This window comes from Patella vulgata, chromosome 6 (assembly GCF_932274485.2).
Source record: "Patella vulgata chromosome 6, xgPatVulg1.2, whole genome shotgun sequence".
In the NCBI taxonomy this organism is placed as follows: Eukaryota; Metazoa; Mollusca; class Gastropoda; family Patellidae; genus Patella; species Patella vulgata.
In genome coordinates this window covers 13531435-13544820 of record NC_065884.2, presented here as the reverse complement: position 1 = coordinate 13544820, position 13386 = coordinate 13531435, and the positions used below count along the sequence as shown (strand labels likewise).

At 36.9% G+C, this 13386-nt stretch overlaps 1 protein-coding gene across 1 annotated transcript in view; it reads left to right on the top strand.

The window, feature by feature from the left end:
* The window catches only part of LOC126825710 (uncharacterized), a 59098-nt gene extending 45985 nt beyond the window's left edge, over window positions 1–13113 (top strand). Inside the window, exons 6-8 of the mRNA XM_050555469.2 lie at window positions 2606–2645; window positions 2853–2894; window positions 6212–13113. Coding sequence (XP_050411426.1) covers window positions 2606–2645; window positions 2853–2894; window positions 6212–9636 — 3507 coding nt within the window. The 3' untranslated portion in view covers window positions 9637–13113. The remainder of the gene's footprint in view (window positions 1–2605; window positions 2646–2852; window positions 2895–6211) is intronic.
* Window positions 13114–13386: the final 273 nt, after the last annotated feature.

Genomic DNA, 13386 nt, shown 5'->3' with positions numbered 1-13386 from the left:
AAAACACTAACCAAATCCTGAGTAATTGTTCTGCTTCTGTTGTTGATGAGTTTTAGGTCAGCTGAAGAGTATTAAATGTTCATTGAGATCAGGTTAAATCCTGACACTATATGACACCAATACAAATCCATAAAGCATCTCTGAAGTCTTTCGACCGGAGAGGGACCGGTATTATCAATTAAGATAGGAAAGCGGCCACTACCACATAGATCTACATTTACCATCCAAGTAAAATCCTGAAACAGGACCGGAAAGCAAATGGTGAGATCCAGGGAAGAAAAAGAAGCGGTGGCAGGATGTAGATAAGTAGGCGAGTCATCATTTAATAAACACAAATTATTAAGGTTAATGAAGTCCGCTATTTGTTTACCTCTGCTGTTATCATCTAGACTACCCCAGAGGGAATGATGACCATTGAAATCTCCCATAAATATAAACGGGAGAGAAAGTTGTGCAACAAGGTCATCAATATCTCTGGGATTAAGATATAAACTTGGTGGAAGATATACAGAGCAGTGTTATAGGAATATGTAATGTCACCCTAACTGCAACTGCCTGTAAAGGCGAGTTGAGGTGAGAGTGGCCCGACTCTGAGGAATGTCTCCATTAAGAATAATAGAAACACCCCCATGAGCTCTACCATCACCAATTGAATGATGATGGTAATCAACAAAATGTCTAAAAGACAACTTCTTCTCCCTCCCTCTTAACTTTGCCAATCTGTTTTTTTCTTCTTTTTTTTAGATATATGTTCGTTCTCTTTTGATGGTGAAGGACTTTAATTTTGTCTGTCCTTACCTCCATCAGATATCTGTGACGATGGCAAAGAGCTTGTCCTTCTACCGCTCTTCCCAGTCGGAATCACAGACTTCTCCTTTGCAGAAGAAGTCTCGGAAGATGTTGCGGATGAAGAGAGGGGAGTTGAATTGCTCATCTTCTTAATTATATTCATCGAGCTCCCAGATGTTTGAGAAGAGCTCGAGATCTCTTTACTGGTTTGCTGATCAATAATTTTGGGATGTTTCTCTTTTCTGGGCCAGCTTACTTCGGTCTGAACGAATATGGATCTTGTGGAGACTTCTTTTCTACACTAGAAAACGACCTCCCGGCGTGGGAAGTCGAAAACAGCGAAGTAAGATCTACTTGTTTTCTTGCATCAAAATAAGAAAGTTTCCGTTCGGACATTACCTGTTGAATTTGTTTCTCCTTTTGCCGTATTGGGCACTCGCGCGAATATGCAAAGTGCTTGCCTTTACAATTGACACAGGAAAATTCGGATGAACAGGTAGCGCTATCATGACCTGAAAGGCCACATCGAGCGCATTTTACTGTGTCCATATTTTTGGCAATTGAAGCATCTCAGTGGATTAGAGATATATGCATCAACAGGTATATTCAAATAACCGGCCTTGATAGATTTGGGTAAGTCGGGACGATCGAAAGTGAGAATGTAAGTATTTGTGTGTGACACGCCTTGTGACGATAGGTTATCTACCATTTCCTCCTCACTACTGCCTTCAAGTTCCCGGCAGCGAATAACACCTCTCGAAGAATTTAATGATTTATGCGGTGTCACTCTGATAGGAATGTTGACCAAGGATTCAGATTTTAAGAGTAAATCTGAATGTTTTTCCTTGACACATTCTACCATAAGTGTTCTATTGTTTTAATTTTTTAACCTATTAGCGATACGCAGGGCCGTAACTAGCTCAGAGCAACAAGGGGGGCGGGAAGTGTTCTCAGGGGTGCTGTAATATTGACGGACAATGTATATCTATTATTTTTATGGGCGAAACTTTTTTTTTGGGGGGGGGGGGGCTGTTACGGTCCTGGCGATACGCTTCTAATTCATCCATTCTTGGCATTTCATTTCTTTATCTTCCCCTACTTTGACAGGTTACGAAATGACCTGTTTCAATCAGTTAACATGTCAGTCCAAAGAATTAATTACACACGTGTTCGTTTCTCAAACCGTGAAGGAAGATCGTACCAATAACCCGTATGTTAATTGTCTTCAACTTTGACCCCATCGGCACATGGCATCGTGATAATATAAATATTTTTATAATTTTGTCTATCTTCAAAGTATTCATATTTGTTAGTATCTTTGTATCCTTTTGAGAATAAAGTTATTTTTCAATTGCTTTTAAATTTATGCGCAATATTTATATTCATGAGACGAAGAAGCCATTCAATTTTTGATAAATATTATTGTACACCGTTTTTATCAGACGAAGAACACTATTGAATTTAAACGATGTCTGATACTCAGACAGCTCAAGGTATCATCTGATTACTGGTGCATGTTTTATATAAATAAATGTTAGTGCTATGATGAAATAGAAGCCAATCATTTTTTAATTATTTCTGATAATTACTTCATGAGATGTTGATTAGTTTTAGTGTCTTGGAAACTACATACAAACGACTAAATATGCGACAACGTTTGTCGACTGCTCGAATGACTTAGCTGCTGTAAGAGTATTTTTCATGGCATGGCAACCAATCTTTGAAACACATGAGTTTATTTGATTTTGGAACGTCTCGCCGAGCTTTTCCTCCCAAAACAACATCTGTAATTAGTATATTTGTTTTATATTAACAGGTAACAATTGCTAGATCAGATTTTCTCTTTGATTTATTTGGTAAGTAACTCATAATTTCCCATTATTTAGTTTTATGACCAGACCATGGGTCCAGTTACTACAATTTAGAATATAAACAGTTGCTACTATGTAGTGCATCGATTCCTGCCTAGCACAACTTTGAAATTTGAAATGTCATTATTAAAGTTTAAGGTGTATTGGGTTATCTGGGACGTGGTTATTGTTCTGTATCTACATGTATTTCAGGTAAAAGGAGTGCAGATAGCCCCAGGGTTAGGACAATGAAAGGTAGGGTATAGCTTTCAATATATACTATTCAAAAAAAGTAGGGGATATTTGATTTTTAAGTGTTATTAAAGTCACCTAATGAAACTGACGAAGAAACAAATGACAAAATGAAATGAAGTTCACATTCATCGATTTATTCCAAATGATCGTTAGACTAAGTAAGGCACAGACTGACCATTATAAGGGTAAAATGATACCCGGGGTCAAACAGCAAAGTTACCACAGCATCACAACCAAGTCAGTAACGGGTAAATCCTCCTCTGTTTGCCAAACAAGCATTGATCGGACGTGGCATACTCCTAATGAGACGTCTAAGGTCATTTTGGTCCAGATTGTCCCATTCCTGTTGCAACGCAGCAGCAAGTTCTTGGACATTGGCAGGACGTTGTTGACGTTGACGTAACCTCTATCCAAGCATGTCCCAGACATGCTCGATGGGGGAGAGGTCGGGACTCAGTGCTGGCCAAGGTAATGTGGTGATGTTCTGTTGTTGGAGGTAACCTGTAACGATCCTGGCCCTGTGACATCTTGCGTTGTCATCCTGGAAGATGAAACGGCGGCCATGACGTCGTGCGAACGGCACAACATGGACTGCCAAGATGTTGTCCCGGTAGTACTGGCCTGTAACACGCCCTGCAACAACATGTAAAGCCGTTCTTCCAGCAACAGTGATGCCTCCCCACACCATAACAGAACCACCCCCAAATCGATCATGTCTGATGACGTTAACGTCTTGGAAGCGCTCGTTTCGACGACGCCACACCCTCCTACGTCTGTCCAAAAAATCAACAGTGAACCTTGACTCATCTGAAAACATCACATTGCTCCAGCGTCGATTATCCAAGTGTTGACGATCCCTACACCAACGACGTCTTGCCTGAATGTGATGATCTCTCAAACAAGGGATCACGCGAGGACGTCGGGCGCGAAGGTGACCCCTATGCAGTCGATTCCGAATCGTCTGGCCACTCACTCTCACACCAGTGTCTGTTTGAAGACGAGCGCTGATCTGATTTGCTGTGATGACACGATTTCTCAAGGCCAAGGTACAGATAAATCGATCCTGGGCTTGAGTTGTCGCCCTTGGTCGACCTGAGCGTGGTCTGTCCTGTACAGATTGTGTATCACGGTATCTGGACCATAGCCTGCTTATGACAGACTGAGAAACATTCATCGTCCGCGCCACAACCGCCTGTGTTGTGCCGATCTGTAGCATGCCAAGGGCACGTAACCTTTCATTTTGGGTAAGCCGACGCATATCAAAATTTGTTTTCTGGTCGCTAAAACAATTAAACTGATGTTTCCACCCTGGAATTCAATGCCACAATGACTGTAACATTCATGCAAATCTTGGGTTGGACCCCCATGATGATCCCAAGCATCACCTGCATTCCATGCGGTAGCTATTGGTGCGTTTGGGCGTCACATGTAACTGGAAATGTTTCTTCTGTTAGGTTCTATAGTGACTTTTTTCGTAGTCATTTGCATATTTTAGTATTATGCCCCCAAAATCAAATATCCCCTACTTTTTTTGAATAGTATATTATGATTAATGTGAAATTAGTTATATAATGATAACTATTGATCAGGTGCTTATCACAGGAGAATAATGAGATGGGCAAGTACAATCTACAAGTGAGGTGGTGGCATGATGACAGTTCTTATATCACGCGCGTATATTAGGATACGCAGCACAATTCTTGATTATATGACTGATTTATCAAATTAAAAAAAAAAGAGAATTACATCAGCCGCCGTATGAGATCAGATTTTGTGAATTCACAGCAAGTCCCCCTTTCTCCCTCCCTCAATCCATTTACGACAATTGTTATTGACGTTTTGGATATGAATCCTAGATGACCGTTTGTATTTGCATTTCCTGGTGAATATTTATGATATTGTGGAGGAAGGATCATCCGAATGTTGAAAACAATTGTTGTAAGAATAGGAATGGAACGACAAAAGAGGCGCACGTTTTATAACTAATGGTACGTGTGTAGTTTTGATTTCAATGTGATTATTTTGTACCCACATGGTCGGGTAAATGTAATATGTGAAATTCAGGTCCATTTTCTTTTTGTGGGGGGGGGGGGCCCACATAACTTCCGGAATGATGGATTACAAATGACTTTCTGTTGATTATCCATGTTATGCACTTCCGCTTGATTTGTCGTGAATGCTAAAAGTACGCGCAGATCTGGTTACCAATGGGTGTTAAACGGCTGTAAAAATATTCAATAAATCACTTCACGTAACGATGTTATAAATTAAATGAAATGGGGTTTACCGTCCTACTCCGAACTGGGCTAATGAAGACGAGCATACGCCCTACAGTGTACTATGAGGGAAATTTCGCCCTGAAAGCGGCACTACGGCCTACTTATACCGAATTCCAACTGTCAAGGGATCTTTTACGTGTACGCCAATGTGTACAAGGGACCTCGGTTTTTCGTACCAGAGCTGACATTACAACACCGTCGACGACCCCTGCAATTGGCTAGAAGATATCGCAAATGGCGGCAATGGCAAAGAGTTTTATTTACGGTTTTGTGTGTCCAGAGCAGGTGGCAGGGTGAGGATATGGCGCAGACGACGAGAGCGGTATGATAGAAATGTTTTGGAACATGATCCATGGGGATTACGAAGCATCATGGTATGGGCAGGTATTGGTTTTAATGAGACAGTAGGGCTGGTTCTCTTCCAAAATATTGTAAAGATGCATAATACTAATGTTGTAAATAAATTTGTACACTACGTCTTTCTTAATTACGATTCTGAAAAAAAAAGAATTGTCCCCCCTATCCCAACCCTCACACAGCCATTTATTGCAATAAGGTCACGAAAGATGAGAATATGAAATTAAATATGTAAGTTAAAAATGGTTGCTTCCAGTTATCATTAATGACTGTTGATAGCCGTTAATAATTAACACTAGATAGTGTCGATCTGGCCGGATTTGGCAAAAAACTGATATTTGCCATGAGATATGTTCCATATCTGGATACATAAGTATATGGTCGTTCTATCTCTGGGAAAAAATCAACTAGGTTTGTAGAATTGAGACCGTTTGTGTCATGTGTTCATAGAGTAAATGTAAATATCCGGTGTTTGATATCTTGATGAATTTTAGTTCATATTCAGAAGTTTCAAATTCGTCTATAGTAATAATTATGTTGAAATGTACAAGATTGAATAAAAGTTTGTTTCTTACACTTTGTGTTTCCAGGTTGCTGGGTTTTTTTCTGTTTTAGAAATTTATATATTAGTAGCCGACTCTTTGTATAGCTTATATCAATAAACTTACCTTTTGTTTGCAGGCCAAGCACAGATAAACCTTCAGTATGTTGAAGAAAGACAGTATGTAAAGACCCGTGCTCTTGATGAAGGTTTGAGGATACTGAAGAATCATCATATCCTGGGAATAATAGGAGCGGCCGGAGATGGAAAAACTACGTTATCAATGATGATAGCCAATCAATTCATTGCAGACTGTCCGCAATATAAACCGTTATTGATTAATGACTTGGAAGATTTAGGGTATGTGAACTTTGAAGATGATAAGTATCTTTTTATCATCGATGACATGTTTGGTAAATATAATACATTACATGCACGTATTGATAAATGGCCCACTCATTTTAATACTTTTCGAATCAATAAAGAAAAAGGAAAAGTGGTTATCATTTATGTAATGAGGGATTATATTTACAATACTTCTAAATATCAATTAGACAAATATTGTTTATTTGTTGATGATACTGAAAAGACAACTCAATTATTTCTTCATAAAAGCGAATTCTCTTTAAACAATGAAGAAAAAAAAAATATGTTATATTTTTATGGAATATCTTCTGATAAGATAATATCCAAAATTATTGACTGCTTCGGTTTTCCATCGATTGTCAGTTTGTGTAATAGATTTTCGGAAGATCCCCATGCATTTCTTCTTATGGAATTAGAAACGTTTTGGAAAACAAATAAATATGTATATGCTACACTACTGTTAGTATTTAGCTTGCATACAGTTTCAGATAAAGACCTTAAACAAACGTCTTCCGCAAGAGTCGCGTCTCTTATTTCGCAAATTACTAAAACAGTGTGGTCAGGGTTAAATCTGAAAATAGCAAAAAGCATCCTCATTGCCCTTTCAGATTCGTTCGTTAAATGTGTTAAAGAAAATAATATAATATTTTCATTGCGAAACTTTGTTGAGGTGGCATTTTTACGCCATCTTTCTTGCAAATGCACGGATATGGCTTTACAATACTGCTCTCTTGAACTTTTGATGAAATTTGTTAGAACAAAACACTCAGATAAATGGTGCATTGTAATCAATGACGACTATTATACAGACCTTTCAATGCGCTTTTTAAAAGAATTACATAATGGGAATGCTGATATCGTCTGCCATCCTGCTTTTATTGACGATAAATTTTTGTCACATTTTCTTGGTGTGGAAGGTGTTGTTGATGTCTTAAATGACGCCAAAAATATAGATTTGGGATATATTCGGGGAATCCAAGAAAGGGGCAATTTTATTCATTACATCACTCTTTACGGTGACAAATTATGCCTTGAGGCATCACTCTTGTTTTTTATGAAAAAGATACACGAATTAGTTGGTGAAAAAACACATAATGGATGCGATATCATGGGACTTGCTGCTGTTTCGATGCATGACCCTATCTACAAAATAGAACTTTTAAAAGGAAAAAAAGTCGGAATCAAAGACCTATCGGCATTGCCACACTTGGCAGTTTACTCAGATAACTTTAAAGTTGTTGAATATATTAATAACTTTATAAACTTCGACCAAAGCAAGCTTGATAGTCAGTCAAGAACAGTTCTTCATAATGCTTGTGATTCACACCACGATAATCATGAAATAATTAATTTTCTGATAGACAGGGGGTTTGATATAAATGCCAAAGATGCAAGTGGCAGTACGCCGCTTCATCTGGCAGTTGCGCGAGGCAAAAAACAGACTGTATCTATTTTAATAAGTCATGGAGCAAAGGTTGATATAAAAGATGATATGGACAGATTACCTATTCATATTGTTTGCAGCTCTTTTGGCAGTAGAACTGGTGTCGATGTAACCCATATTCTAAATCAGTTAATTGAAACCGGGTCAGTATTACACGAGGCTGATGACCTCAAGTTAATTCCTTTACTTGAAATAATAGCTAATGCTGACATAAAGTGTTTTGAATTCTTAATAAACATGATTACTATTGATACCCTGAACAAGTATATCCAGACAATGATTAATGAAGCAACAAAACTACAGGATAACGTCAAGTTAAAATATATCTTAGATTGTAAAATGACAAATAGTACAAACCGCAAGCTTTTTAATAAATATATTTTTTTAATGTGTTGTGACTCTGTTGATAAGATAGACAATTTACACAATAAAGGTATGGAATTTAATGAAGTGGTAGATGAAAATAATTGCAATATTCTACACTACAGCTGTAGTCGTGGTTCTATTGACACGGTCAATTATTTGGGGAATAAAAGAGGATTAAACTTAGATCAAAAAGACAAGAATGGTTGGACTCCTGCATTTTATTCTGTGATGTCGGATATTGATCCTATAAAAAAACTCAAATTCCTGTCTTCAAAAGGAGCAAGCTTAGATGTAGTAGATAACTATAATACGAATTTACTGCATGCTAGTTGTCTATTTGGCACTATTGAAACTGTTGAATATCTTGTAAATGAAATAATAGGGCTGGATATTAATCATGAAAACAATACAGGTATTACACCGGCTATAAACTGTTCTATATCAAAGGTAAATCCTGTTAAAAAACTCAAATTCCTGTCTTCAAAAGGGGCATGTTCAGATGTAGTAGATAACAATAAAATGAGTTTACTGCATGCTAGTTGTCAAATCGGTACTATTGAAACTATTGAATATCTTGTAAATGAAGTAAATCATCAAGATATTACAGGTTGGACACCGGCTGCGTACTGTTCTATTTCTATGATAAATCCTGTAAAAAAACTGAAATTCCTGTTTTTAAATGGGGCAAGTTTATATACAGTAGATAACGATAATATGAGTTTACTGCATCTTAGTTGTCTATATGGTACTATTGAATCTGTTGAATATCTTGTAAATGAAGTACGGCTAAATCAAAAGTCGCGGAACAATGATACTCCATTATTATGGTGTTTTTCATCAAACATTCAAATGATGGAAAAGATCAGTTTTCTGATTCAAAATGGTGCTATGATAATAATTTGTCGACCATATAAAGATTTCTTTGGGGACGAGGATAATTATGGTAAATGTAGTTATCCACTACATCATAGCTGTTATCTGGGTACATTAGATACAGTAAAATTGTTAGTCAATGATGCAGGATACGATGTAAATTATGCTAACTATGATAATGAGACTGCTTTATTCTGGTGTTTAAAAACAAACATTCAAATGATGGAAAAGATCAGTTTTCTGATTCAAAATGGTGCTATGATAATAATTTGTCGACCATATAAAGATTTCTTTGGGGACGAGGATAATTATGGTAAATGTAGTTATCCACTACATCATAGCTGTTATCTGGGTACATTAGATACAGTAAAATTGTTAGTCAATGATGCAGGATACGATGTAAATTATGCGAACTATGATAATGAGACTGCTTTATTCTGGTGTTTAAAAACAAATATTCAACAGAAGGAAAAGATTAATTTCCTTGAATCTAAAGGTGCACAACCTACAAAATAATTCGGAATGCGCATCGGGGCTACAGCTAAAACAAGTGAAATGTGTAGATTTTGGTCGAAATTGAGATTTTCACAAAAATGTGTCCATAAATATACTGTTTAGCGACCCCAAAGATAATTAGCAATAAAACATCTTAAGGTACTTTTATTTGGAAGGTTTATAAGAGCTGTGTATTCATACATCTTTATTTTATCTTAAATTTCTTTGTGTAATCAGTATTGTTCCTCGCGCGCTGCTGGACGACCGGCCAATCAATTCGCTTACGCAATAAGTGGCCTTGTATAACGGAGTACCCCTACTTTCCAAGCATGAGCATGGAATTCTGAATGACCCTAATAAATTCAAACCTATAGACCCTAATTTTTATAGTGCGATAAGTAAACAAATGCAATTTAGTATTTAGCGAGAATGGCAAAAGCTGGTTGTGAGACATGTTCCTGAAGCGAGTTTTACAACATCTAGACATTACTAGACAGGTCTGAAACTCGATTATCACAGGTAGACATTTTAGCAGAAAAGTGCGAGACTTGGTATTCGCGTTGATCGAGTAATCTGATAGGCCCTCCAGCTGGGTCAGAAGCCAATCGAAATTAGTGCCGAAGATGATCGTGGGAGTACTCAGTCAGTTACAAATGCGTTGAATGTATCGAAATCTGCGAATCTTGACGGATCTATTGAAAAGGTAAAGTAAGCTCGACAGATCGATCAATAGTTCGGAGATGAGGACTTTGCTCGAATTACCTTTTTATAAACCACCATTTTCATGTGGACGTATATTGTCGTCGCCCCTGTCCGCCCGTTTACATATTTTGTGGATAAGCTACAGGTCACAAGTTTTATCTTATTTTGATAAAACTTGAAACGTATGTTTGTATCCAAAAGATCTTGATTCCTTTCGATGTTGGCGCATATCGGACCATAACAATTATAATCCGATTTTTAAAAAAAAATGAGATATAGATTTATATCCCAAAGATCTCGGCTCCTTTCGATATTGGATTACAATCTGATTAAAACACATCCTATTTCGTTTCGTTTTTTATAGTTCAAAATTTCGTTTTACTTGTCTTTACTACCTTAGGACCCGGAAGAGTTATTATATAACTCGCGTTCTGTTTGATGTGAGGGATTGGCCAAAGAAACGGTCTGTTTCAGCGAGTTTTCGGCGTGCGATGCACGGAACTGTGGGTATCCTACTAGAAACATCAACACTGGTTGGATTATCAAATGTCTGACGTCATAGGGCCAAAAGCCGACCGCATGATCCCCGGCGCGACCTCCCACTACAACTGGTCAAATCGTCATGTATTAGATACCATCGAAATTATAAAAAACCGAAACAAAGCCCCTGATTGTAAGAAAACCTCGTTTTTAGCTTTTGGACCCTCCAGAAGTCACAATTTTTCTTCAATTTTGATGAAACTTAGAATTTTTATATGCCAAAGATCCCGACTCTTTTCAACATTGGCACATATAGGACTGTAACTTCCTAGATTATGGCGCCTAATTGAAGGACCTCGTTTTTAGCTTGTTCTCTGTCAATCGGTTGCAAAATTTGGCATATCCTGCATGGAAACCGCTTGTTTTGTTTTAACGAATTACTCATTTTTTTAGAATGTTTTGTGATACATTAGTATTCAATTTATTATATTTTATTAAACAATGTGTGAGAAATTTTGTTGCATAGGCTTCTTTCCTTACCATATGATTCTATAAAGCATGTCGGGACCGACATTTCTGACAGTGACGCCTATTGTGAGTTCTATAGTAAAGTCGGGAACCTAGCATTAGCACGATATCAGTAGTGACGGGTGACGTGGATATTGAAAGATGGTAGCATTCTAAGAGATTGTTTTCATATGTAATTTAAACTAAATAAAAAGCTAATAGATATACCTAATTAATTTGACACAAATGTCTTACATGGAAGTTATCAATGGCGGCTGAGTGAAATTCCACCGCGATAGTAGAGACTTTTGGTAAGCGTAAATTCCTGGTCGGTATCCCGTATCCTTATGGATTTCGCGTGTGACTTTATCAGTGTGTGTGTATTTCTCATACGCGATACGGCATACGGATACGACAGCACGTATCGAACAGCTTTCATACGGAAAACATTGTCGTCTTTTTACTACTTTTAGACGCTGAAATGTTGTGTCATAGCTTTTTATGAATCTATGTGTAGGCTATCTCAGAACATGAAAGTGTATATTTGATGTGATTTTAACCATGATAACGACTGGAATTTCATCATTATTTTTGATGGGTTTTTCTCGGAATTTTCATACTTTTCCTGTCTGTCTGCATGCTGCTAAATTTAGGGAGGTGGGATCTTGCAAATCTGTAAATGATTTTGTTCTATGTAAAGGGATACAAACTTTCAGAAATTGCTGTCGAATCGAAGTCGAAGATCTTTAATAAGATTTGACATTACATTTTCTTTTTTAATATTCCAGCGACTTGTAGGCTAGGCACTAGACTAGTACTGATGGTGATGCCGTAATAGAACTAAGCTCAGCTCTAGAGACGCATAAGTACGCGACGCGAAAATCTGCCAAAACACTAAAACTACATTGACGTAACGTATACGATACGGATACGTGATACGGATGGGAAAAATTCCGATTGCCAAAAGTCTCTATTATGACGATCTAGCCCGATCACTGTCATGGTAACAGAAACATAATTCAGTGGTCTGGTTGTAGACTTGTGAAAAAGAAGGGTGGCTAAGATCCAGTACCCGAGCATCAGTGAAAACAATATATTAGTCAATAAATATAATCTCTCATTTTGTGTCATAATCTAAGATTCTCTGTTAGACAAATTATATCATATTTTCATTGCAGTCATTCGATCTGCATATTTTATCTCCTAATTTTATTATTATGTATCTCTATCAAACATTCAGTAAATCATCTGTTTATTATCTCTTGTAGTATCATTTCATCTCTTAATATATTATGTATTATGTATTTCTTGTTTATTTCACAATATAGTTGTTTGTAATGGATTCATATTGCGATAACATGAAGCATGAGACAGTAATATATTATATTATGTCATATTACATCTACAAATAGTTACACTATTAATGTATTGTATTATATATCTCAAGAACGTTTTGTGTTATATTTCTAATTAAAATACAGATGTGACATCATCCTTTGATTTTGGCGTACCGTACGAGCAATGTGCAAGCTAGCGATGACACCGAGAGTTAATTATGGTCTGGATAATTTAATTAATGTCTAATTAATAATTTAGATATCATTTCAGGCCTAAAGAAAGACCTGCAATTGGCAGATTTAGCTCTTGCATAATTTATGTTTAATGTATTGTATCATAAAAAAAATATATTCGAAAATGGTCATAATTAAATATGTTGTATTGTACATTCCATGAACTGTCATTCATGAATTATACTGTTTTTCAAATCCATAGATTGTTTGACAATTAAATATATTTTATTAAACCACACCCATACATTGTTTATCCAATTTTATTAAACCACGCCCATAAATTGTTTACCCATACCACATCCATAGATAGTTTGTCCATTAAATTATTTCTCCATACATTGTCCAATCTTAAGGGTTTTCTCTGGGTCCCCCGGTTTCTTCCCACTGCAAAAGACCCCTACGTTCAACCGAATTATTGAAATAGAATTGAACCATGCCCTGAAATGAGTGGACGTTGAAACCCCCATTTCTCTCTTGAGCGGATATAGTAAACACAACATCCCACATTTGG